The 26,220-nt window shown below is 40.5% G+C and overlaps 2 protein-coding genes across 2 annotated transcripts in view; both read left to right on the top strand.

The window, feature by feature from the left end:
* prrc2b (proline-rich coiled-coil 2B) overlaps window positions 1–7,240 on the top strand; it is a 43,096-nt gene extending 35,856 nt beyond the window's left edge. Inside the window, exons 25-31 of the mRNA XM_084115799.1 lie at window positions 624–748; window positions 1,511–1,748; window positions 2,405–2,569; window positions 2,889–2,968; window positions 3,754–3,835; window positions 3,920–4,132; window positions 5,636–7,240. Of these exons, the coding sequence (XP_083971925.1) occupies window positions 624–748; window positions 1,511–1,748; window positions 2,405–2,569; window positions 2,889–2,968; window positions 3,754–3,835; window positions 3,920–4,123 (894 nt within the window). The 3' untranslated portion in view covers window positions 4,124–4,132; window positions 5,636–7,240. The remainder of the gene's footprint in view (window positions 1–623; window positions 749–1,510; window positions 1,749–2,404; window positions 2,570–2,888; window positions 2,969–3,753; window positions 3,836–3,919; window positions 4,133–5,635) is intronic.
* Window positions 7,241–8,379: 1,139 nt separating this feature from the next.
* Window positions 8,380–16,895, top strand: LOC311084007 (uncharacterized protein). The gene is made up of 3 exons (XM_084115804.1): window positions 8,380–8,566; window positions 9,615–9,754; window positions 16,126–16,895. Exons 1-3 carry the CDS (start codon window positions 8,560–8,562, stop codon window positions 16,282–16,284), a joined length of 306 nt encoding a protein of 101 aa, XP_083971930.1. The 5' UTR covers window positions 8,380–8,559; the 3' UTR covers window positions 16,285–16,895.
* Window positions 16,896–26,220: the final 9,325 nt, after the last annotated feature.

The following is a 26,220-nucleotide window of genomic DNA, read 5'->3' as shown; positions in this document are numbered from 1 at the left end:
GGCAGCTACAATTACACTAAAAGCCTTTTACTCACTAAAAGTAATCTGATTACGTAATTGATGTTACTTGTAACGTTACTTGTTACATAATGTAATCTGATTATGTAATTGATGTTACTTGTAACGTTACTTGTTACATAATGTAATCTGATTATGTAATTGATGTTACTTGTAACGTTACTTGTTACATAATGTAATCTGATTACATAATTGATGTTACTTGTAACGTTACTTGTTACATAATGTAATCTGATTACATAATTGATGTTACTTGTAACGTTACTTGTTACATAATGTAATCTGATTACGTAATTGATGTTACTTGTAACGTTACTTGTTACATAATGTAATCTGATTACGTAATTGATGTTACTTGTAACGTTACTTGTTACATAATGTAATCTGATTACGTAATTGATGTTACTTCTAATCTTACTTGTTACATTAAAAAAAAGTCTAAACTATCAATCAGATGACAGAAGGACTGTAGTAGATTGTTACACAGCAATGATTTTGCTCATGTTGATCATTTAGGCCTTAGATGTGCATCAAATATGATACAGTAGTTTTCATAGGGTTGATTCATTGTGTGTGTGTGTGTGTGTGTGTGTGTGTGTGTTCAGGCCACCGCTCAGCAGATCCCCATCTCTCTGCACACGTCTCTGCAGGCTCAGGCTCAGCTGGGTCTACGAGGAGCTCTGCCCGTCTCTCAGTCCCAGGAGATGTTCAGCTCCATGCCTCCCTTCAGGTAATCACTCGCCACAGGAACTACCGCTACTCTTCTTCACTTTCCATTAGGGTTGGGAATCGAAAATCAATTACAATTCTGGAATCGAATAGTTAAGGGTCAGGAATCAGAGACTTGTAATAAAATTTGGGTTCCTCTTATCGATTCCTTTGTGAGCATTTCAATATGACTTTAAACCATTCAAGCGTGAGAGACTCTTCATGTGTATCAGTATATTTGGCAGCTCTTAAAGTGACAGCAGCCTAATATTCCTGCCGCCATCTCTATTATAATAATAGGGAACGAAATTAGGGATCGGTAAGAATCGATAAGCAGAATCGAAATTGGAATCTTTAAAATTCAAACGATACCCAAACCCACTTTCCATGCTTTGTGTACGCAGTCGTCATCATAAAGACTTGGTGAAAACAACTGATAAATTTGACTGCTTGCATCAATAACTATAATGTGCTCTAAAAGCACAACTTTTTTTTAGTACTGGCCATTGACAGATTTCACAATTTGATTTCGATTTACAACTATCAATCATGGCAGTTTCGGGAGTCAATCATGGAATGACAATTTCGTCAACAGAACAATCCAAAAACACATTAAAATAACATCACCACTCACTGAAGAGATGTGTGTCTGTCCCTCTCAGCCTTGCTTCAGTTCACATTAAAAATCAAAGATGGCGCTGCTTGAATAGATTCTGAACTCAAACGCCTCTGATTGGCCGTCATGTTCATTGGTTCCAATCCTGTTCTGTTGAATCTGTTGCAGGTCTCAGGTGTACATGCACCCGAACCTGTCTCAGCCCAGTCCCATGGTGCTCTCTGGCGGAGCGCCCCTCAAAGGCCCGTACTCCGCCTTCCCCGGCATGCAGCCGTCAGAGATGGTGAAGCAGCCGTCCGGATCCCATTACCAGCCCATGAGCGGCAGCCAGCAGCTCGTGTACGACGGCAACATGAACCAGCCGGGCATGAGCACCTCTCAGCTCATGGACTCACAGCTCATACAGGCAAGAGCCCTGCAGCACACACACACACACACACACACACACACGGGCCCATAAACCAGGTGGCTGGGATGAACATGTCTAAGCTACTTTTGTACTACTAGTGCAAAATAGATTTATTAAAGGAAATGGGAGTGAAATTGTAAGATTCCTATATAAATGCACACCTGTACCAAAATATATGCAGTTGTCATTAACACAGGCAAAATGATGATAAAAATAAATAAATGTGACTCTGGACCCCAAAACCAGTCACATGGGTAAAACATTTTTTTTTAAATTGTTAGGATAGGACAATATTTGGCTGAGATACAACTATTGAACATCTGGAATCTGAGGGTGCAAAAAAATCTAAACATTGAGAAAATCTCCTTTAAAGTTGTTCATATATGTTCACTGTTGTGCTGCACTCACTCACAGAAATACATGTTTTATATATTTACGGTAGGAAATTTACAAAATATCTTCATAGAACATGATCTTTACTTAATATCCTCATGATTTTTGGTATAAAATAAAAATGGATAATTTTCACCCATACAATGTATTGCCACAGATATACCCGTGCGACTCGTGACTGGTTCTGTGGTCCAGGGCCACAAATGTCCATAAGGTCTCGCAAGAGTTAAGGTCTATTGACTGTGTGTGTGTGTGTTCAGGTGACGATGCCCATGCCCGGGTCTCAGCTGCGCTACGGCTCGGCCCAGCAGCACCTCATTCTGCCCCAGTCCATCCAGCTCCAGCAGAACCAGAACCTGTCCGTAGGAGCTCCCCGGCGCATGATGCCTCCCGGGTCTCAGCCGCCCATCATGAGCAGCAGAGAGGTGAGAGAGCAAGGGCTGCTGGGAAACATCAGGATTCTTCAGAATGCATGTACTAGAGCTGCACGATTAATCGCCATTTTGAAATCGCAAATGCTGAGATCATTAGTAATGCGCAGCTTGTCATTGATCGGCTCAGGAGACGCTGAGTTTGAGTCGCTTCTAACGTGAGAAGCATTTATGAACCTCTTGTCCAACAAAAGACAGTATTTAATAACATGCTTTTACTCCAAACTCGCTTCATGAGGAAACTTTAGTGCATGTAAACATCCCTCAGTGTTCGATGTCGTCCTGTGTGTTATTTACTCCGTTTGTTCTGCAGCCTTCCCAGATGGACATGAAAGGATTTCAGTTTTCTGACAAGCCCAATCACTCGCCTGGAATCCCCAGCGGCTCCTACAGGTGAGCGCCTCACACACTCCAGCTGAGGTCACGCCTTCATTAGGCCTCGTACACACTGAGCTAAATCCTCATCTTTTAGTGCTTAATCCTGTTCTGTACGCCCAGAGTTCAGACACGCACCTTAAGAAGAGCTGGAATAAAACAAAACCAAATTAAAACTACAGTATTCAACATTTGAAGTGGATCAAAAAAGTTCATCAAAGTTGTATAAGACAAGAACGGGTACTGTTCAAAATTCATGTATAACTTTGATGAAAGGTTTTGATCCACTTCAGATGTGGACTAGTGTATCTGAGAATGTTTATGATGCTGTGTGTTTGAGTGTGTCATGCATGTAATGGTGCATTTCCACTCTGTGTTCGACTCGACTCGGTTTGCTCTTCCACTGCAGTCCCGCTTCAAAGTGTGTGGGATTATAGACTCCCAGAGGAATTATGTTGAATATCTGTCAGCTGTTAAATTTAACTACACAATTAGATAATACCAGTTTAGCTCAACCAATCACCAAGCAATGCTTCATTGTGTTCAGTCTGTGTGTAAAAAGAGCATTAGCAATTAAAGACAAACACACTTCAGCAAAACATGATCAGCTCAAAGTGTCTGAATCAGTTTTGCTCTTAAATTGTCACTGGTGTAGTCACTGTATGAAGAATATCTGGGTATAATAAGTCACAGTTTACTTTATTTTGCTCTCCTCACTCACATTAATGAACTATAGATCTGGTGTCTGAATAATTTTTGGTTTGGCTTAGTATCTTTTCTCACTGGGTTGTGTTTCCCATCAGGCCCGGTTCGGCCAGTCCGAGTGGGAAAGCCTCTGGCCCGGGAGCGCCTGTCGTGTCTCTGCCAGGACACTACACACAGCAGGTATTCAGCGCTCTGCCTCCAGCGCCGCGTTGCTTTAGTAAAGCTGATGGTTCATGTGGCCGACCGGTGTGTGTTCTGCGGCAGGTGTCGGGCCCTCAGGGCAACATGGTCATGCACATGAGACCCCCCTCGAGCGGGCCCTTCCCCACCCCCATCCAGCGGCCCGTCATGCAGATCAACAAGACCGTGATCATCCGCTCCCCGCCGTACCCCGGGCAGCGCGAGCCCAACCCCGAGCATGCTGGGAAGGGCCCTGAGGACGGGATGAAGGTGAGCCACCCACTGTGATCATCATAGGTAATTATATTTACTGCTCTTCTCCTTTCTTGTTTTCGTGTGTGTGTGTGTGTGTGTGTGTTAGGGCTGCACGATTGATTGCAATGAAACCGCATGCGATTTGGCAAAGGCTGCGATTATTTTATATTATTTTACACCAGAGGGCGTCTCATACACACACACACACACACACACACACACACACACACACACACACACACACTCCATCTGAACACCAGAGGGCCTTGTATGGGTTTTTGTCCTATATTTATATTTAGCAATATCATGTTTTTCCCCCCGAGTATCAGCACGATTGCAGATGGGATATAATGTTATACAACAGTTCAATAAACAATTCATGTTGTTAAATTTTAGACATATTGTCTGTTTTTGCTCAGTTTGGTCGGAGTTTCATTACTGAATGAATCTGTGGCGAGTGAGTCATTGACTCAGTGTGCTTGAATGAATCGCTTGAATGAATGATTCAGTGACTCGTTCAAAAGACAGTGACTTGCTGCCACCTACTGGTGCTTTTAGTTTCATATTTAAAGTATATCATTTTTCATTCATATTCCAGCTCTGAGCTGCTTTAAATAAACCTAAATGCCACATCTGATGCAGCTTCAGAGAATAAACTGTGTTATGGCCACATTGTAGCCTTAAACGTTTGTGTAATACATTTTTTAATCAAAATATTTCTTTCTAAACCTACCTTTTTATTATAATTATTTTATTATAAAATTATTTTTATAATGTATATTCAATGCTTTCCTCATCTAACACAATAATGATGTTATTAATGATATTTTGGGGGTAATTTCTCAGCCAAAATTGCTCTGAGAATGTTAATCGCTTGTTATTATAGTTAACTGTTAACAAAGGGAAACTTATTGTAAAGTGTTGCCGAAAAATCCAGGATAAAAGTTCTATTCCGTTCATAAGCTACAAATGCAATGTTTTGTAAATGAATGGCTGTATTTGTATTTGATTGTTTTACAATTAAATTGTTAAAGTTTTATGAACTCATTTCATAATACACCACTTTTGATAATAAATGTATATTAAATCCTAAAACATAAAATTAAGGAAATTAAATCTGAAAACAAAGAGAAGGTGTTTTACTCTGTGGTGTTTAGTTTCATTCGTTCTCCCTTACGAAATAATGCATATTCCTAGAAATATGATCTCGCTCAGCCCTAATCTTTATATTTTACTGTTGTTGTTTTTTAAATATTCAGCACTTATTATTGAGGGATCTGAAATAACATGCAGTAAAAATAAGTGTGTAATTAAAAACACATGGACGGTTGTCATTATTTTAATGGACTAATATAATATATAGTGGAAGTGTGACCTTCATTCTGAGGGATGAGAGAAACCAGTCCGATGATGCGATGCTTAAACTTCATCATGTGGTGGATCGTACGTTTGACCCAGTCCTGCGTTCAGGTTCAGTGTTTTCATCAGTGCTTTGACTCGATGTTGATGAAGTGACTGTAAAGGTGTGTGTGTGTGTGTGTACAGGCCGCCAGTGATGTCAAGAACTCTCCAGTGATTCCCAGAAGGCCACAGGTCAAAGCTGCTCGAACCAGAGCCATCAAACCACAGCCGGTCCCAGTGGAGGAAGGCAAAGCCTGATTAATGGACCTCGTGATCACATGACACGGCTCTCTCTCTCTCTCTATCTCTCTCTCTCTCTCTCTCTCTCTCTCACCGGACTGACGCACCGGATCACCAAACCCACTAATGAATTGGAACACATTAATAAACATCACATAGAGAGATATGAATATCTATATATAAATGTATACTATATATATATATATATATATAAATAGACACAATAGTTTTGGACTCTTCTCCGCAGACTTTTCAAGATCAGCTTTATTTATTTACATTTTATTTGTCATTTTTTTCAAGTGAAGAATAACGGTTAAAATAGTGGCAAACGAACCGCCGGTTGTATCTCTCTCTCTCTCGCTCGCTCGCTCTCTCCATCGAAGTTTGCAAACAGAAAAACGAGAAGTGCATCTCTTCTTCCAGCTCATGCCCCGCCCACATTGCCAAACCGAGCCAGATGATTGGACTCCAGGTTTTGATTGACATGACAGATCAACATGAGCAGCTTCAGTGCGAGGCTTTAGTCATTTTTTACTGGGTACCATGGAGTTTTAACTTCCTTTAATTAATTTATATATATATATATATATATATATATATATATATATATATATATATATATATATATATATATATATTAGTAATCATGCATATTTGCTTTATTATTAAAGAACACGTTTTATTCAATAAAAAAAGTTTAAACCCATATTTGAGGACATTATTCAATCCACACGGTGAGCATCTCTGCTGAACTCTTCTTCTCCTCTGCTTTCATGTGTTGTGGAACTGCAGATGATGATGATGTGTGTGTGTGTGTGTGTGTGATAGAGAGCGTGGAAAAGCGCTTGCTCTCGCTCTGATATTCTTGTGTCTCGTGTGCAGATGTCGGAGAGGAACTCGTTGATTTGGTCCAGAAACCCTTTATCTTCTGCTTTGAGTTCCAGGTGTTCGGTCTTGTCAGTCACAGCAATAAACAACCTTTCTGTCACAATCAGGGTCCAAAAGAGTTGCTTTATTGTAGATGTTGCTGTCTCACAGGGATCATGATTGAAATACGAAGTCTTGTTTTGCCAGATCTCCGTCACACTACGGCTGTACAGAACTATGACATCATCAGCACATGTTCATGCATTCATTGGTCTTTGATATTGGAGCATTAATGCGACTCGTCCTTTTCTCTCTGGGTCAATTGTTGCACATTTGAAATGCCTTTTTAAATGATTTCTCCAGTGCTTATGGTTATTTCAGAGGGTCATTTGCTTCTTGATTGCTGAATATCTGTACAGACTCATTATTGCCCTTTGGCTTTTTTTGTTAGACTTGTATTTAAAGGGCCAGTGATGGATTTACTCACTTTTATGTTTATTTTTAGGGGTCTGTTTTTTTCCCTGCAGATATTTATCACTCAGTGTTGTTTATCCTATTAAATGTGTGACCATATTTGCCCTTTTATTGGAAAATGATCTCAACAAGAGAGAAATAAAGCAGATTGTGCTTTTTTCAAAGACGGATCGTTGTTTGTATTCCCATTAACCGTGTGCAGTTACTGAACTGAAATCCCAGCTTTTCACTGAATGAATGGCTTTTATAATTCTATATGGACCAATGCAACTGCCTATGGTAAAAATATATGTAGGGAAAGATCTATGAACATTTTTAATGTAAACAAATACAATTTCATTGATTTGAAAGTGTTTTAACTGATTCACAGAAATGAATCAAACTTCCCAACTCTAGTTCTGTTTAATCGAGCAGATTCGTCAAGTAATGGAGTAAAAGGAAGCAAACAAACTTCACTTGTTTCATTACTGTATGAATCAGTGTTTTGAACGAATCTCTTGAATGAATGATTCAATGACTCATAAAAACTTCACTTGTTTTACCACTGGGTGAATCTGCGTTTTTGGACAAATCTCTTAAATGACTCACTCATAAAGATTTGTTTCATTACGGGATGAATCTGCGTTTTTAACTAATATTTTGAGTGATTCAATGACTCACTCAAATATTTGTTTGATTACTGAATGAATCTAAGTTTTTTTTTTAAATGAATATCTTGAATGAATGATTCAATGACTCATAAAGATTTGTTCATTACTGAATGAATTGCGTTTTTTAATGAATATCTTGAATGATTCAATGACTCGAAGCAGCGCTGCGCGGGTTTGAATCGAGATCGCGATCTTTAAACGATTATTCATGCAGCTGTATTCAGCAGCCATCTACCAAATCATTTCAAATCAAACATAAAATTTGATGGGTATTATAAACTTTATTTCGCACAAATAACGATTATAAAAAACAATCAAGTTTGGTCCCGCTAAAGTTCAGTCGGGCAACGAGTGGAAGTTTCTCCGAACTCTTAAAGGGACAGTTCGCCCAATAATACCAGTTCTGTCACCATACTCTCTATCACACTGTTCCAAACCTGAGCTTTTCTGTTAAACACAAAGAAGGTATTTTGAAGAATGTTGGTAACCAGACAGTATTTTTCCCTACTATAGTGAACTGGGGAAAAAAATGAACTGAACTGAATCCAAAATCAAATCGAATCAGATCAAATCCCAGACCTAAAAAATAATGTTTGTTTTTATGGTCATCTTTGTTAGTGACCTGCATTACACATGAGATTTACATTATTACAGTTGGCAGATGCTTTTATCCAGAGCGACACACACACACACACACAATTGCAAAGATCTACACACACATTGTGTCATGTGTGTGTGTGTGTTAGTGGTCTGGTGATGACGTGGCTCGGTGAGTGTGTATTCCGCGCAGTTTTCCCCGTGAGCTCCAGATCTACAGAAGAGAAGCAGATCTGATCGATGAACAGTGAGTATCTGTATTCAACACGAGACGAACTTTAGACGCGAGTTCGTGTGTGTGTGTGTGTGTGTGTGTGTGTGTGTTTTGTATATGTACATTTCTGAAAAGCATAACTTATACGTCTCCTCTGATAACAGATCTCTCTAAACTAATGTGGACTCATGCATTTTCTGTAAAGCTGCTTTGAAACGATTTGCATTGTGAAAAGCGCTATACAAATAAAACGTGAATTGAATAGTGTGTGTGTGTGTGTGTGTGTTGGGCAGGTCTGATCTCGTACGTTCGTGAATTCCTCATGATTCTTTAGTGTGATTTTAGTTTTCTTTGGCGAATCTTTGTTATGGATAGTTGGAAAAGTTTGATACGATTTTCACGCAGAAACTGCCAGTACATTTCACTAATAAGTACAAAGAAACAAGTAGCCTAACATGAAGGTTTAGAGTAGAATGACTGAAACTATTTATTAAAACAAGGCTACTAAACTTTACAACTTCGAAATGTTTGTTTACAGTGTGATGCTATTGCTAACAGCTCGACGAGTGTTCTCTGCTCATATAAACACTGATAGGCTAACACTAACACACTGTTATTCAGAACAAAGGAATCACACTCATATTGGACGGTTTTAACAGCAGTGTGTGATGTATGTGGAAGCATGAATAAAAAATGTGACTTTAAAAAAATGTAATTGCATCTTTTTATCTCAAACAGCAACATGGTGTGGGCCCAGATCCGGCCCACATCTGGCACATCTGCATTCCACGCACACCAGACGTGGGCAGTGAGAGAGAGAAAAATAAATTCAAAATTGTGAGATAAAAAGATGCAATTAAATGTTTTATTTTGTGGGAGAAACAAGCTCGTGATGTAAGGTCATGTGACACATTTACAGTGCAGATGTGGCAGCAGTGATTGACAAAACCATGACAACGGTGATGATGATGATGATGATGCTTACGTTATTTTGCAGTTGTGCAATGGTACGATTGGCAGCTGAAAGCATAATCAAACAAGCCAAATGACAGTGGTGTGTGTGTGTGTGTGTGTGTGTCAGGAATGTCCAGCAGACACACTCCAAGGGCTGATGAAGGTCTGATGATGATGCAGGAGCTCGAGGACAGACTCCGGGAACACACGGATAAACTGGAGCACATCCGACTGTCCACCATGGAGCTGCGGGACACACTCTCAGGGGTTTGTGTGTGTGAGAGTGTGTGTGAGAGCAGTGTCTCGTGCTTCTGATCCTCACAGAAGGATGAAGGCGATGTGCAGGAGTGTATCTCTGAGCACGTGTGTGTGTGTGTGTGTGTGTGTACTTGTACAACTCTTTGTGAGGACCAGTTTGAGTTTTAGACCACTGGAGTGAGGAGGACAAAGAGAGTAAAGTGTATGGAATTACTTTTGGGCCAATAATAATGAACGTAACTTTTCAAGAAACTACTGAAAATATAAACTGAAACTGAATAACATATCTTTGAAACTGAAAAAGAATAAATCGCAGGCAAATTTTTTGACTTTGTTTTTAATACACTGCATGTTTTGCTAAATATTTCTCATCTTTTTATCGCTGATCTGAACTTACAAATGCGCTTCCAGAGTTTTCGTTCGCCATTCTGACACATTTCTCTCGTGGGGGCGGGGCTAGCAGCAGTGTGTTCTCATTGGCTACTGAGTTTTTGATTGACAGCTTCTTGACCTGGAAGTGAAGACATCAGTGGTGTGTTTATGTGTGGATGTGAGCGTCTGTAATCGCAGCTTTCTATTTCATTTTAGTGATATTAAGTTATGTTTGTTTTTTAATTTGATCTGTATTTACCTGCTGCTACTACTTAGTTGGCAGAAGCTTTTAGGAGCACAAGAGATCTATTCAGTCTATTCAGGTGTAATTGTACATTAAAGTACTGTATATAATACTTAAAATATTGTAGTGTCCAATGTTTTCAGAGAATATTTGTTTATTCCTGATGATTATTTTGCATGTTAGGCTCTGATTAGGTTCAGCTGTTACAATTTAAAGAGAATACTAGCAAACGTGTGTGATATATTCAGCCGTCAAGAAAGTCAAACCTCAACCAGGTAATCAAGGTTGGCAACCATGGCCATCACACTACTCATCGTTAGCATGATATACATTTACACCATCAAAATTAATGATCACTTAAATAAGAGGAATTTAAACAATATGAAAATTACAGTCGTGTCCTGCTGTCAGATACAGACCTCAAAGGGCATTTCATTACATATCTTACACAAAGAATGTTCTTGTTGCCATTTTTTTTATCATGCTGATAATTGTATTTAGTTATTTCATTTAATTAACACTATCTTCTAACATTTAAAATTGTAAATATATTTTAACAATCATCAACCGTTTCAATTGTGACTTATACAACCAGGTAAATGAATGTAATTGAAAATATGAATTCAAATAAATTTACATTCTTTATTGTCACTAAAGCATATACACAAGTATCAGAGTGAAGGTCTTGGATGCAATTATGTTGCATCCAAGTTTGTATACATTACTATGCAAAATGCACAATTACAAATACAGAATACATTTTAAAAATTCATATACATTTTAAATGTTGCAATGATTCTGAGCAGTTCCTGTTGCAGTACAATAGCAAAGCAGTGACTGGACACAAGCAGTGCAAGGATAGTCCACCCAAAACATGAGCATTCTCTCATCATTTACTCTCCTTCATGCCATCCCAGATGTATATGACTTTCTTCTTCACATAAACATAGACAAAGATTTTTAAGGAAATAATCCATCTCTGTGAGTCCATAATGCAAGTGGATTGTAACGCATGTACGTAAGACAGTTGGTCAGAAGTGATTTTTAATAGTTAAAACAGTCATATTATTAGTATTTCTTTTATCTAGCCTATTGTTTGACTTCAGAAGGCATTGATCATCCACTGAGGTCGCATGGATTACCGTCACGCTCACTGTGTGTGGTTTAAAGCGTCTTTAGGACTCGCAGAGATGGATTACTTTCCTTACAATCTTAAATCGTGTTTATCTGTAGAAAGAAAGTAAAATGCATCTGGGACAGCATGAGGGTGAGCAAAATTTTAATTTTGGGTGAACTATCCCCTCAACATTCATATGCTGTTGGTATGCTAATCCAAGATCAGCATAGACCAATAAGAATAAAGTGCAACCTCTTGTGTACTTGTGAACTGTGTTTGTTTTAATCTAGAGGAAATTGAAATATTTGCTAGTTTATATTAAAATAAATCAGGTGTCTGAAGATCAAGATCCCAGTCATTCAAAGGTGATGTGTCTGAACAGAGTAAGATTATTGTCTGATAGGGACAGTGGATCTCTGGTACTATCACTCCATCCTCTGTGTCAGCATCAGAATTTTGTTTATGGAAAAGTTGCTCCACTCCCTGGAAAATGAGAGAGGAAATGTATTATAATCTAACAATACAAACTGTTTTGAAGTCCCACATAAAGTAACAAGTTGCAGACTTAAAATATTTATTCCAAACAAATTATATAAATGTTTTAAGGGATTTTACAGTACTAAATATTTACCTCGGAGTCATGCAGCATTTATCATCTGTAATACTGTTGTGTAACCAGTAGATGGCTGTATTGCCCTATATATAAACATATGGATGTGTATTCCCTAGTTGCTGGATGTTTTCAGTCATAATTACTTGCATGTATTAATTTTTGAATTTGGACATATATTTATTATTAAAGACTATTAAAGATTAAACATTTTTCTCAGAAATGTTAATTTGAAGTGCAAATTTTTGCATTATTATTAGTCAAATATGGACACAGAAAAATCGTTTTGTTACTCATACTAGCTACATATAATAGCTTTATCAGTCATCTTTATCACACAAAAGTAATCAGAATAAATATTGCAACCAGGGCGATACTTCAAAATAATTGAGTGTTTACATGTTATGAACAGAGACGTGGCCTGTGGTCAAGTCGTGTCTCTCCTCTTTCAAAAACTCTGCATCGCAAATTAATCAGCAATTGAGAAATTCAGGTTTAAATAGCTTTATTGGCATGGTAAAAAAAGGCTTTACATTGCCAAAGTTGAATCAGGCAGTGATTGACAGCGCTCTGGTCCAATGGCATCGGTCACTGTACAGTACTCTAGCCCAATGTAGTTTGGGGTGGCTGGGGAAAATATGATCTAATCGAAGACTGTACCCGAATGTAGATAGATAAGTCATGTGGGCTAACAGTTAAATCAAGACAACACAGCTGTATAATGTTATGGGCTCTCACTGAGCAAGTACTGTATTATAAATAGTATTAGTATAGTATTAATAAATATAAAAAAAAAAAAAAAAATCAGACTTACCACGAGTAGGCTATCCAGTATCCTGATAGCGACGATGAATAATGATAATGATATCATTCGTCTGTACTATTCCTTCTATAAGCAATCATCTCAACAATATAGTGTAGCAGCAAATAAATACAGATATAAACTTAATATCACTAAAATGAAATAGAAAGCTGCGATTACAGACGCTCACATCCACACATAAACACACCACTGACGTCTTCACTTCCAGGTCAAGAAGCTGTCAATCAAAACTCAGTAGCCAATGAGAACACACTGCTGCTAGCCCCGCCCCCACGAGAGAAATGTGTCAGAACGGCGAATGAAAACTCTGGAAGCGCATTTGTAAGTTCAGATCAGCAATTGAAATATGAGAAATATTTAGCAAAACATGCAGTGTATTAAAAATGAAGTCAAGAAATTTGCCTGTGATTTATTCTTTTTCAGTTTCAAAGATATGTTATTCAGTTTCAGTTTATATTTTCAGTAGTTTCTTGAAAAGTTACGTTCATTATTATTGGCACAAAAGTAATTCGATAAAAGTGAGGACATGTTGGCCGGTCCTCAGTCTCTGAGAGCCTTTAAAGGCCTGTTTGAGGGTCAAGACTTGGTTTTAGGGATAAGGTTATAATGAGGTTAAGGGTCGGGTTAGGGTCAGGGGTCGGGTTAGGCACTGTCGTAGATTTTTCCCTAAACCTAACTAAGTCCTATCTCATCTGACCTAAGCCTACCTGGGCCTATAATATTTATACTGTAGCGCGTCTACACATCGACGGCGGCTGGGTCTAATACCTGTTCCCGTAACCAGCTTACTTCCTGCGCAGGAATAATCGACAAACAGACCTCAGCAGATGTCCTTCGAATGCTTTAATCACGGCCGGAGGATCTCTCGAGCAGTTCTCAGAGAATCTCCCCCAAGAAGAAGCGAGGCCGGAGGATCTCTGATAAATTCCTTTGAGAATCCCACCAGCTAACACGAATACAACAGTTTTTATAGAATGAGGAGGTATGGCAAATATGTCATGATGCATTACATAATTTCCCCACAATTTGATTGGTTCTTCACAGACCAACCCTTCTGTTACCAGGTAAAGCAAACTTTGTTTTAATGATTACTTCATTGTTAATCACAAGGTTCAAATTTAGTCTTCTGTCTAGTTTCAATTCCCAAATGTGTTATTTATACACTCACACTACCAAAGTCAAAGGGGTGTGGCAACACAACACACAACATCCAAAAACACAGGACAGAACGCTTTAGTACATTGTGTTTCAAAGTGTTATCATGTTAGGCCTGAAAAGGAAGTGAGGTTAGATGTTAGAGACATGGTTAGTTTGATATACAGTTTACTGTTTTATCTATTACAAATCCACCACAGCGTTGCGATGGGTAAGGTTAGGGTAAGCGGCTAGAGCTTGCATTGTGTCAATGAATGTCCTCATAAAGATAGATGTACGAGAGTGTGTGTGTGTGTGTGTGTGTTCCTCAGAAGGACGAGGGTGATGTGCAGGAGTGTATCTCTGAGCGTGTGTGTGTGTGTGTGTGTGTGTGTGTGTGTGTGTGTTCCTCAGAAGAACGAGGGTGATGTGCAGGAGTGTATCTCTGAGCGTGTGTGTGTGTGTGTGTGTGTGTGTGTGTTCCTCAGAAGGACGAGGGTGATGTGCAGGAGTGTATCTCTGAGCATGTGTGTGTGTGTGTGTGTGTGTGTGTGTGTTCCTCAGAAGGACGAGGGTGATGTGCAGGAGTGTATCTCTGAGCGTGTGTGTGTGTGTGTGTGTGTGTGTGTGTTCCTCAGAAGGACGAGGGTGATGTGCAGGAGTGTATCTCTGAGCGTGTGTGTGTGTGTGTGTGTGTGTGTGTGTGTGTGTGTGTGTTCCTCAGAAGGATGAGGGTGATGTGCAGGAGTGTATCTCTGAGCGTGTGTGTGTGTGTGTGTGTGTGTGTGTTCCTCAGAAGGATGAGGGTGATGTGCAGGAGTGTATCTCTGAGCGTGTGTGTGTGTGTGTGTGTGTGTGTGTGTGTTCCTCAGAAGGATGAGGGTGATGTGCAGGAGTGTATCTCTGAGCGTGTGTGTGTGTGTGTGTGTGTTCCTCAGAAGGATGAGGGTGATGTGCAGGAGTGTATCTCTGAGCGTGTGTGTGTGTGTGTGTGTGTGTGTGTGTGTGTGTGTGTGTGTTCCTCAGAAGGACGAGGGTGATGTGCAGGAGTGTATCTCTGAGCATGTGTGTGTGTGTGTGTGTGTGTGTTCCTCAGAAGGACGAGGGTGATGTGCAGGAGTGTATCTCTGAGCGTGTGTGTGTGTGTGTGTGTGTGTGTGTGTGTGTGTGTGTGTTCCTCAGAAGGACGAGGGTGATGTGCAGGAGTGTATCTCTGAGCATGTGTGTGTGTGTGTGTGTGTGTTCCTCAGAAGGACGAGGGTGATGTGCAGGAGTGTATCTCTGAGCATGTGTGTGTGTGTGTGTGTGTGTGTTCCTCAGAAGGACGAGGGTGATGTGCAGGAGTGTATCTCTGAGCGTGTGTGTGTGTGTGTGTGTGTGTGTGTGTGTTCCTCAGAAGGACGAGGGTGATGTGCAGGAGTGTATCTCTGAGCATGTGTGTGTGTGTGTGTGTGTGTTCCTCAGAAGGACGAGGGTGATGTGCAGGAGTGTATCTCTGAGCGTGTGTGTGTGTGTGTGTGTGTGTGTGTGTGTGTTCCTCAGAAGGACGAGGGTGATGTGCAGGAGTGTATCTCTGAGCGTGTGTGTGTGTGTGTGTGTGTGTGTGTGTGTTCCTCATAAGGACGAGGGTGATGTGCAGGAGTGTATCTCTGAGCGTGTGTGTGTGTGTGTTCCTCAGAAGGACGAGGGTGATGTGCAGGAGTGTATCTCTGAGCATGTGTGTGTGTGTGTGTGTGTGTGTGTGTTCCTCAGAAGGACGAGGGTGATGTGCAGGAGTGTATCTCTGAGCGTGTGTGTGTGTGTGTTCCTCAGAAGGACGAGGGTGATGTGCAGGAGTGTATCTCTGAGCATGTGTGTGTGTGTGTGTGTGTGTGTGTGTTCCTCAGAAGGACGAGGGTGATGTGCAGGAGTGTATCTCTGAGCGTGTGTGTGTGTGTGTTCCTCAGAAGGACGAGGGTGATGTGCAGGAGTGTATCTCTGAGCATGTGTGTGTGTGTGTGTGTGTGTGTGTGTTCCTCAGAAGGACGAGGGTGATGTGCAGGAGTGTATCTCTGAGCGTGTGTGTGTGTGTGTTCCTCAGAAGGACGAGGGTGATGTGCAGGAGTGTATCTCTGAGCATGTGCAGTGGCTCGTTCAGCTGAGCGATCGCCTGGAGAATCTACAGATGAACACGTCTGTGTTTGTGCAGGTCTGCGACTCAAACTCTGCAAACATCATATCACACCAGTTTCTTGTTTAGTTTTGTCTGCTTTCCAGTACAAATATCTAAACATTCTCACATCACGATACATTTCTTTGAGAAGCAAAATTACATTATATTAATTATAAAAAAATATTTTGTTAGATATAACAAAAATCTTGTTTTCCCTTTGAATTAAGTTTAATATAAAATAAATACAAATTTCTGTCATGAAACTCTAAAAGGCGCTGGCTGATCATAATCACATGGTTATCTATAGGGCGCAGCTGATTGGTTCCCGCCGTATCAGTAGCCAATGAGATCACTGCTCAACCTTCAAATACTTGGGTAGCATTAGCATTAGCATTAGCCTCCCTCCTCCTTCCCCAGCTCCGCCTGTACAGATCTGCTCCGGGTAATTCATGTTCGCTATATTATACAGCAGTGTGTCGTGTGTGTATTGGCAGTATCGAGTCCAGTACTTGTTCTCCAGCAGATCTATTCCTCCAAAACCAAACACACAACATTGTCATACGCATTTGTACAGAAAACAAGACAAAATATAGTTTTATTTGAGAAGCAAAATTTGAAGAATCTATACATTTTTCATTTGTTTTTCATTTTTGTTAAAGTCCCCCTGTAGTCAAAAATTGTATCCCTTAAAATTCATCTTTGATCACCAAAATGACATATTTAAACGTTTTTTCCTTTAAAAAAATGTCTTCATGTTTTAAAATATCTTGAATGTAACTCGACACCTTTGCCTCATTTAGTATGCGCGGTTCTATGAATATGCAAATGAGCCCCGCCTCCACCCACTCACTCAGCTCAGAGATCCACTGGTTGACGATCACACGTTGATCTGATTGGTTACAAGGTAGCTTGCATTGTGTCAATGAATGTCCTCATAAAGATAGATGTACGAGAGTGTGTGTGTGTGTGTGTGTGTTCCTCAGAAGGACGAGGGTGATGTGCAGGAGTGTATCTCTGAGCGTGTGTGTGTGTGTGTGTGTGTGTGTGTGTGTGTGTGTGTTCCTCAGAAGAACGAGGGTGATGTGCAGGAGTGTATCTCTGAGCGTGTGTGTGTGTGTGTGTGTGTGTGTGTGTGTGTGTGTGTGTGTGTTCCTCAGAAGAACGAGGGTGATGTGCAGGAGTGTATCTCTGAGCATGTGTGTGTGTGTGTGTGTGTGTGTGTGTTCCTCAGAAGGACGAGGGTGATGTGCAGGAGTGTATCTCTGAGCGTGTGTGTGTGTGTGTGTGTGTGTGTGTGTTCCTCAGAAGGACGAGGGTGATGTGCAGGAGTGTATCTCTGAGCGTGTGTGTGTGTTCCTCAGAAGGACGAGGGTGATGTGCAGGAGTGTATCTCTGAGCGTGTGTGTGTGTGTGTGTGTGTGTGTGTGTTCCTCAGAAGGACGAGGGTGATGTGCAGGAGTGTATCTCTGAGCGTGTGTGTGTGTGTGTGTGTGTGTGTGTGTTCCTCAGAAGGATGAGGGTGATGTGCAGGAGTGTATCTCTGAGCGTGTGTGTGTGTGTGTGTGTGTGTGTTCCTCAGAAGGATGAGGGTGATGTGCAGGAGTGTATCTCTGAGCGTGTGTGTGTGTGTGTGTGTGTGTGTGTGTGTGTGTTCCTCAGAAGGATGAGGGTGATGTGCAGGAGTGTATCTCTGAGCGTGTGTGTGTGTGTGTGTGTGTTCCTCAGAAGGATGAGGGTGATGTGCAGGAGTGTATCTCTGAGCGTGTGTGTGTGTGTGTGTGTGTGTGTGTGTGTGTGTGTGTGTGTGTTCCTCAGAAGGACGAGGGTGATGTGCAGGAGTGTATCTCTGAGCATGTGTGTGTGTGTGTGTGTGTGTGTTCCTCAGAAGGACGAGGGTGATGTGCAGGAGTGTATCTCTGAGCGTGTGTGTGTGTGTGTGTGTGTGTGTGTGTGTGTGTGTTCCTCAGAAGGACGAGGGTGATGTGCAGGAGTGTATCTCTGAGCATGTGTGTGTGTGTGTGTGTGTGTTCCTCAGAAGGACGAGGGTGATGTGCAGGAGTGTATCTCTGAGCATGTGTGTGTGTGTGTGTGTGTGTTCCTCAGAAGGACGAGGGTGATGTGCAGGAGTGTATCTCTGAGCGTGTGTGTGTGTGTGTGTGTGTGTGTGTGTGTGTTCCTCAGAAGGACGAGGGTGATGTGCAGGAGTGTATCTCTGAGCATGTGTGTGTGTGTGTGTGTGTGTTCCTCAGAAGGACGAGGGTGATGTGCAGGAGTGTATCTCTGAGCGTGTGTGTGTGTGTGTGTGTGTGTGTGTGTGTGTGTTCCTCAGAAGGACGAGGGTGATGTGCAGGAGTGTATCTCTGAGCGTGTGTGTGTGTGTGTGTGTGTGTGTGTTCCTCATAAGGACGAGGGTGATGTGCAGGAGTGTATCTCTGAGCATGTGTGTGTGTGTGTGTGTTCCTCAGAAGGACGAGGGTGATGTGCAGGAGTGTATCTCTGAGCATGTGTGTGTGTGTGTGTGTGTGTGTGTGTGTGTGTGTGTGTGTGTGTGTGTGTGTGTTCCTCAGAAGGACGAGGGTGATGTGCAGGAGTGTATCTCTGAGCGTGTGTGTGTGTGTGTTCCTCAGAAGGACGAGGGTGATGTGCAGGAGTGTATCTCTGAGCATGTGTGTGTGTGTGTGTGTGTGTGTGTGTTCCTCAGAAGGACGAGGGTGATGTGCAGGAGTGTATCTCTGAGCGTGTGTGTGTGTGTGTTCCTCAGAAGGACGAGGGTGATGTGCAGGAGTGTATCTCTGAGCGTGTGTGTGTGTGTGTTCCTCAGAAGGACGAGGGTGATGTGCAGGAGTGTATCTCTGAGCATGTGCAGTGGCTCGTTCAGCTGAGCGATCGCCTGGAGAATCTACAGATGAACACGTCTGTGTTTGTGCAGGTCTGCGACTCAAACTCTGCAAACATCATATCACACCAGTTTCTTGTTTAGTTTTGTCTGCTTTCCAGTACAAATATCTAAACATTCTCACATCACGATACATTTCTTTGAGAAGCAAAATTACATTATATTAATTATAAAAAAATATTTTGTTAGATATAACAAAAATCTTGTTTTCCCTTTGAATTAAGTTTAATATAAAATAAATACAAATTTCTGTCATGAAACTCTAAAAGGCGCTGGCTGATCATAATCACATGGTTATCTATAGGGCGCAGCTGATTGGTTCCCGCCGTATCAGTAGCCAATGAGATCACTGCTCAACCTTCAAATACTTGGGTAGCATTAGCATTAGCATTAGCCTCCCTCCTCCTTCCCCAGCTCCGCCTGTACAGATCTGCTCCGGGTAATTCATGTTCGCTATATTATACAGCAGTGTGTCGTGTGTGTATTGGCAGTATCGAGTCCAGTACTTGTTCTCCAGCAGATCTATTCCTCCAAAACCAAACACACAACATTGTCATACGCATTTGTACAGAAAACAAGACAAAATATAGTTTTATTTGAGAAGCAAAATTTGAAGAATCTATACATTTTTCATTTGTTTTTCATTTTTGTTAAAGTCCCCCTGTAGTCAAAAATTGTATCCCTTAAAATTCATCTTTGATCACCAAAATGACATATTTAAACGTTTTTTCCTTTAAAAAAATGTCTTCATGTTTTAAAATATCTTGAATGTAACTCGACACCTTTGCCTCATTTAGTATGCGCGGTTCTATGAATATGCAAATGAGCCCCGCCTCCACCCACTCACTCAGCTCAGAGATCCACTGGTTGACGATCACACGTTGATCTGATTGGTTACAAGGTAGTTTGTGACGTCAGAAACACCAGCGATTTCAAAGCGTGTTTTTGAGACTGTCTTTGGTTCACTGCAGTTTTAACGAGGAAATACTCAGCAATGGAGTCGACTTATGAATTTACACATGGTTTGTCTTAAAGAATATTAAAAACACCACATAGACACATAAACTACATTAACAGCTGGATTTACACCACAGGGGACTTTGATATTTTAGGTCCTTTAGCAACTCCAGTAAATGTATCTTGAGATTATTTGTACTGGGAAAACAAAACATCAATACTAAGAATAAAACTAGTTTTTTTTCATTTGCGATTCATTTGTACGGCACTTTTCACTCACATTCATCTCAATGGCAGCTGCTCGACTGGGGCAAGAGTGTTAATTTGTTATGATCAGGAATCAGCCAATCATCTGAGCTGTAAATGTCATATGACTTGTCTCGTATTGTAATTGCCACGATAATTTATGATTTTTGTTGTTATTCGCGCAGATGAACGCCAAACCCCGCAGTTTTAGAGGGAAACAGCAGGGGCTCCGAGGCTCCGCCCACTGGGGCCGCTCACATGTGACTGATGACGTCCAATCAGAATACGGCTGGTCTCCGGTGCGCACCCGACGCAACAGTGACGCTGCGTCTGAGATGTCGTGTGCGTGGTAGACTTACACTCATCTCATCATTACACTTCGTTTACTATCATCTGTACTTTTACATAAATCTGTTTTTATTATGGTAAGGACCCATTGGTTAGGGTTTAATATTCAACAATATTATTGATCTCCTGCATTGACACCATTATATGAGAACTGAACTGAGCTGGACGATGACATCACGGTTTTCTCCAGAGCGGCTGTATATATTAAAATAAACTAAATGAATAACTTTTTTACAACAAAAATGAACCATCACTGAACTGACTTAAGCTGGACTGATTTCCATTATTTCCCTGTTATCTCTGTAAAGCTGCTTTGAAACACTCTGTATTGTAAAAAGTGCTATATATAAATAAAGGTGAGTTGACTTTACTAGTTCATGTTATTTCATGCTTATAAACTAACAATGAGAAATATATATCTGCTAACATTAGTTAAGACAAATGCTGTTTTTGATGTTGTGTGTGTGGTAGACTTACACCAGAGCCCGTCTACGGAGAGCCTGCCCACTCCCTATTAAGTCCTGGTTGTAGTTCCACCAGAGCTCCACTGGGGGCGATCGCGGGCGAGTGCAGACTGAATGGGAGTCTATGGGGCTAGACGGCTAAATTTGTCTCTTTCACCCGATTGCTGTTGAGAAATCTCAAATTTGATTGTAGGTTTTGCAAGTTCAACATGGGTTATAGGTCGACAGTTGAATGAACGAGTACTTATGTCCTTTTGATTTCTGAGTTGTTGTTGCCCATAACACGCTAGCATTCTGCTAATGAACGCTGATTGGTCAGTGAAGGACTGATTACGACCAGAGATACCACTTGATGGCATTGTGTGTGTGTGTGTGTGTGTGTGTGTGTGTGTGTGTGTGTGTTTTCGACGTGGTCTTTTAAAACAACAAAACAAAAACTCTTCTAGCACGTGTGTTTGCCTGTGTCAGCTGTGTTGTGTGTTTGCCTGTGTCAGCTGTGTTGTGTGTTTCCCTGTGTCAGCTGTGTTGTGTGTTTGCCTGTGTCAGCTGTGTTGTGTGTTTGCCTGTGTCAGCTGTGTTGTGTGTTTACCTGTGTCAGCTGTGTTGTGTGTTTCCCTGTGTCAGCTGTGTTGTGTGTTTCCCTGTGTCAGCTGTGTTGTGTGTTTCCCTGTGTCAGCTGTGTTGTGTGTTTGCCTGTGTCAGCTGTGTTGTGTGTTTCCCTGTGTCAGCTGTGTTGTGTGTTTGCCTGTGTCAGCTGTGTTGTGTGTTTGCCTGTGTCAGCTGTGTTGTGTGTTTGCCTGTGTCAGCTGTGTTGTGTGTTTCCCTGTGTCAGCTGTGTTGTGTGTTTGCCTGTGTCAGCTGTGTTGTGTGTTTGCCTGTGTCAGCTGTGTTGTGTGTTTGCCTGTGTCAGCTGTGTTGTGTGTTTGCCTGTGTCAGCTGTGTTGTGTGTTTGCCTGTGTCAGCTGTGTTGTGTGTTTGCCTGTGTCAGCTGTGTTGTGTGTTTACCTGTGTCAGCTGTGTTGTGTGTTTCCCTGTGTCAGCTGTGTTGTGTGTTTCCCTGTGTCAGCTGTGTTGTGTGTTTGCCTGTGTCAGCTGTGTTGTGTGTTTGCCTGTGTCAGCTGTGTTGTGTGTTTGCCTGTGTCAGCTGTGTTGTGTGTTTGCCTGTGTCAGCTGTGTTGTGTGTTTGCCTGTGTCAGCTGTGTTGTGTGTTTGCCTGTGTCAGCTGTGTTGTGTGTTTCCCTGTGTCAGCTGTGTTGTGTGTTTGCCTGTGTCAGCTGTGTTGTGTGTTTGCCTGTGTCAGCTGTGTTGTGTGTTTACCTGTGTCAGCTGTGTTGTGTGTTTCCCTGTGTCAGCTGTGTTGTGTGTTTCCCTGTGTCAGCTGTGTTGTGTGTTTCCCTGTGTCAGCTGTGTTGTGTGTTTCCCTGTGTCAGCTGTGTTGTGTGTTTGCCTGTGTCAGCTGTGTTGTGTGTTTACCTGTGTCAGCTGTGTTGTGTGTTTCCCTGTGTCAGCTGTGTTGTGTGTTTACCTGTGTCAGCTGTGTTGTGTGTCAGCTGTGTTGTGTGTTTGCCTGTGTCAGCTGTGTTGTGTGTTTACCTGTGTCAGCTGTGTTGTGTGTTTACCTGTGTCAGCTGTGTTGTGTGTTTGCCTGTGTCAGCTGTGTTGTGTGTTTACCTGTGTCAGCTGTGTTGTGTGTTTGCCTGTGTCAGCTGTGTTGTGTGTTTGCCTGTGTCAGCTGTGTTGTCGATGCCTCGAGAGAAAAGAAAGTGCAGAGCGCGAAAGCACCAAAGTAACTGAAGGATTGCCGTAAAGCAGTATCTCTGGTCGTACGATGTGTATGACGTCATTGACATTTTAAAAGACTTTTTAAAGCAAATAAGTGACTCTAAAAAATCTAACACCCAGCAATGTGTAATTTCTTTGCATCTCCTTTCGAATACAACATTCAAATTACTAGACAAAAAATTATATCTTGAGAAAAGTGGATTTTGAGGGGTATAGCGCCATAGACCTCCATTCATTCTGCACTCGTCCTGTGAGCGCCCTCATGTGGAGCCAGAGTGGAACTGCAGCCAGTTCAGAAGCCGGAAGTTTACTGAGAGTGGAAGTTCTCCCCTCATTCTCTGCTTACACTCGTCTCCTCATTTACTTTCATCTGTACTTTTCCAGCCTAGAAATATAAAGTCCTGGAGATTTGGAGTGACATGACGACAGAATGATCTTTGTTGCGTGAACTGTCCCTTTAAATTGTGTAAAGGCTCGTTCACATCAGGAATGAAAATGATAACAATAAAGATATAGTTCTAAACATCATTCTAAATATAAAAGAATAGCAGAGTCCAGAACTATAGCGATAACGGCACAGAGAAACCATATCGCTGGAATCACTCTTAGATCGGTTTTATTTTTCAGCTGATGAACCATAGAAACATCGGCAGCCAATCAGAAAGAGCGCAAACCTTTTGAAAACATCGGCTGCCAATCAGAAAGAGCGCAAACATTGTGAAAACATCGGCAGCCAATCAGAAAGAGCGCAAACCTTTTGAAAACATCGGCAGCCAATCAGAAAGAGCGCAAACCTTTTGAAAACATCGGCTGCCAATCAGAAAGAGCGCAAACATTGTGAAAACATCGGCAGCCAATCAGAAAGAGCGCAAACCTTTTGAAAACATCGGCAGCCAATCAGAAAGAGCGCAAACCTTTTGAAAACATCTGCAGCCAATCAGAAAGAGCGCAAACCTTTTAAGCGACAGAATGATAAACAGAACGATGATGTGCTGATATAGTTATCATTATCTTTATAGTTATTGTTCTCTGTGTGAACGAGCCTTTAATATTACTATTCTCATATTTACAAACTTTTACTAATGACATAAATCTGCCATAATAAAAACAATGTTACAAACTGATATCTGTTGCTGTATCGATGATGATGATGACGATGATGATGATGCACATATTTTAAATAATAAAGTATTATAATACCACTCTCAAAGATGCTTCAATATTTTATGTTTTAATATTCATTCTTTATTGTTATAAATTTCAAGCATCATGTTTGTTTTTGCTCTATTTTTCTCCGTCTACAAATAACGCGAGAGGAAAACGGAAGGTGTTTTGCTGCGACTGCAATTAAAATACAGTTTATTAATGAGACAAAAAATATTCAACATTTATGAGACAGAAACACACAGATACTGTTTATATCTCTGTTTCTGTGCAAACTCAAACATGTTTTACAATAAACTTAGATGTAATTTTTACACAATTGTTAATTATTATTAATTATATTTTCCTTATCTTTCCAGTTTTAGATTATTTGTACACTTTACATGGAAGAAGTTTTACATGTAATTCCGAGTTCTAGATGTTCATCAGTTACGCTTCATCTTAACTTCAAGTTAAAAAATAACATTATAACACATTATAAGCATAATATCAAGAAAACAACAACCAAAACAATATTCTTTTGTATTGTTACATTAACGATGTGTAATTATTGTTCTTTTTATTCAGAAGTATTTATTTCTCATCAGGATTTCTTATCATTTAAAAAAAAAAAAAAATAATTCTTTCAAAGTAATAACTAAGAATGCAGTGATGATTTTCATATTTCATGTGTGTTTTATTTGCTAACTAATGTTAATCTCGTCAGTATGTTCAGATAATGAAAGCTCAGTAAACTGCAGAAAATTACGACAAAAAAGTCACAATTGTGATCAAGTCAGTAAAGACAATAAGCCATAATTATGAGAGGAAAAATTAGAATTATGGCTTTCTATGTCCTTTTTTTAAATCTCATGAGTATTAATATGTCATAAGTGCGACATCCCAAAGCCGGGTTTAATATATCAAAACATCTTTAATTCTGAACTCAGTCCATTACAGCCAGCGCTGAAGCATTCACATATAATATCTTCTTCTAGGCTGTTTCGGACAGGATTATAAGTAAACAGAGAAATGTGTGTGTGTGTGTGTGTGTGTTGTGTGTTAGTGAGAGTGAACACTAGAGGGCACTAGAGTCAGTGGAATCGTCTGTGAGCTGATAATATGAATGATAATGTGTGTTCTGATGATCTGTTCATGAATGAGCTCTGTGTGTGTGTGTGTGTGTGTGTGTGTGTGTGTGTGTGTGTGTGTGTGTGTGTGTGTGTGTGTGTGTGTGTGTGTGTGTGTGTGTGTGTGTGTGTGTGTGTGTGTGTGTGTCTTGAGTGTGTGTTCTCTCGCTCTGTCTAATGAAGTGTTTCTTCTCTTCACGTCGAGAGCATCTGGAGGATCAGGCGTTCAGGATCGTGGAGCTTCAGTCTACAGCTCCTCATCTACATACTCAATTATGTTAATTATATTCATTATAATAAGGTACTAACCCTGAAGCTAACCTTCACACATGTATTTACCTCATATCTCCAGTGCACGTGATTCTGAGGTGTTTATTACAGAATGAAACTGATCTCGATATTAATAATAAACGTGTTCATGTTAAAGTTTATCAGTTCTCACCGGAAACCGACAGACTTCCTCAATCATTCACGTTTTACACAACATTACAAACTAAGGCTTACACTTTCTCAGTTTGTGTAAACCTACTGAGGGGTCAGAGTATTTATTTATTATTAATTTCCCACGTCTAGTACAATTATGTGGTTTTGTTTCATTAATACAGAAGTGTTTAGTTTTTACTTGATTTCCCCCGAAAGAGTGAACTGTGACAACATGCCCCATACATTATAACATGACCATATCACAGATTAACATGTTATCTGATCTAATCAAACAATATACAACATAAACTAAAATATTTTCTTAATAAAATACAATAATGTTTTTCATATAAAATAATTGCAATTTTTAATAATTAAAAATAAAGTAATTTTTGAGTTTGACAACAAACACCACAAAACACAGCATAGTTCAAAACAATAATAATTAATAATTTCTGAACATTAACTATACAGTGCAATGCATAAGTGAATACACCCATGCTAAAGTTGACTAAAAAGAGGAATAAAAAATCATATTTTGGAAATTGAACTTAATGCCTTAATTAAAAAAAATAGGAAAAATCCAACCTTTAAGGACACCAATTTTCTTTGTGAATGAATAATGTATCGTAAA

The sequence above is a fragment of the Abramis brama genome (genome assembly GCF_963993115.1).
Source record: "Abramis brama genome assembly, chromosome: 5".
Lineage (NCBI taxonomy): Eukaryota > Metazoa > Chordata > Actinopteri > Cypriniformes > Leuciscidae > Abramis > Abramis brama.
Note: the sequence above shows the minus strand (reverse complement) of the source record. Positions and strands in the feature narration are given on the sequence as shown.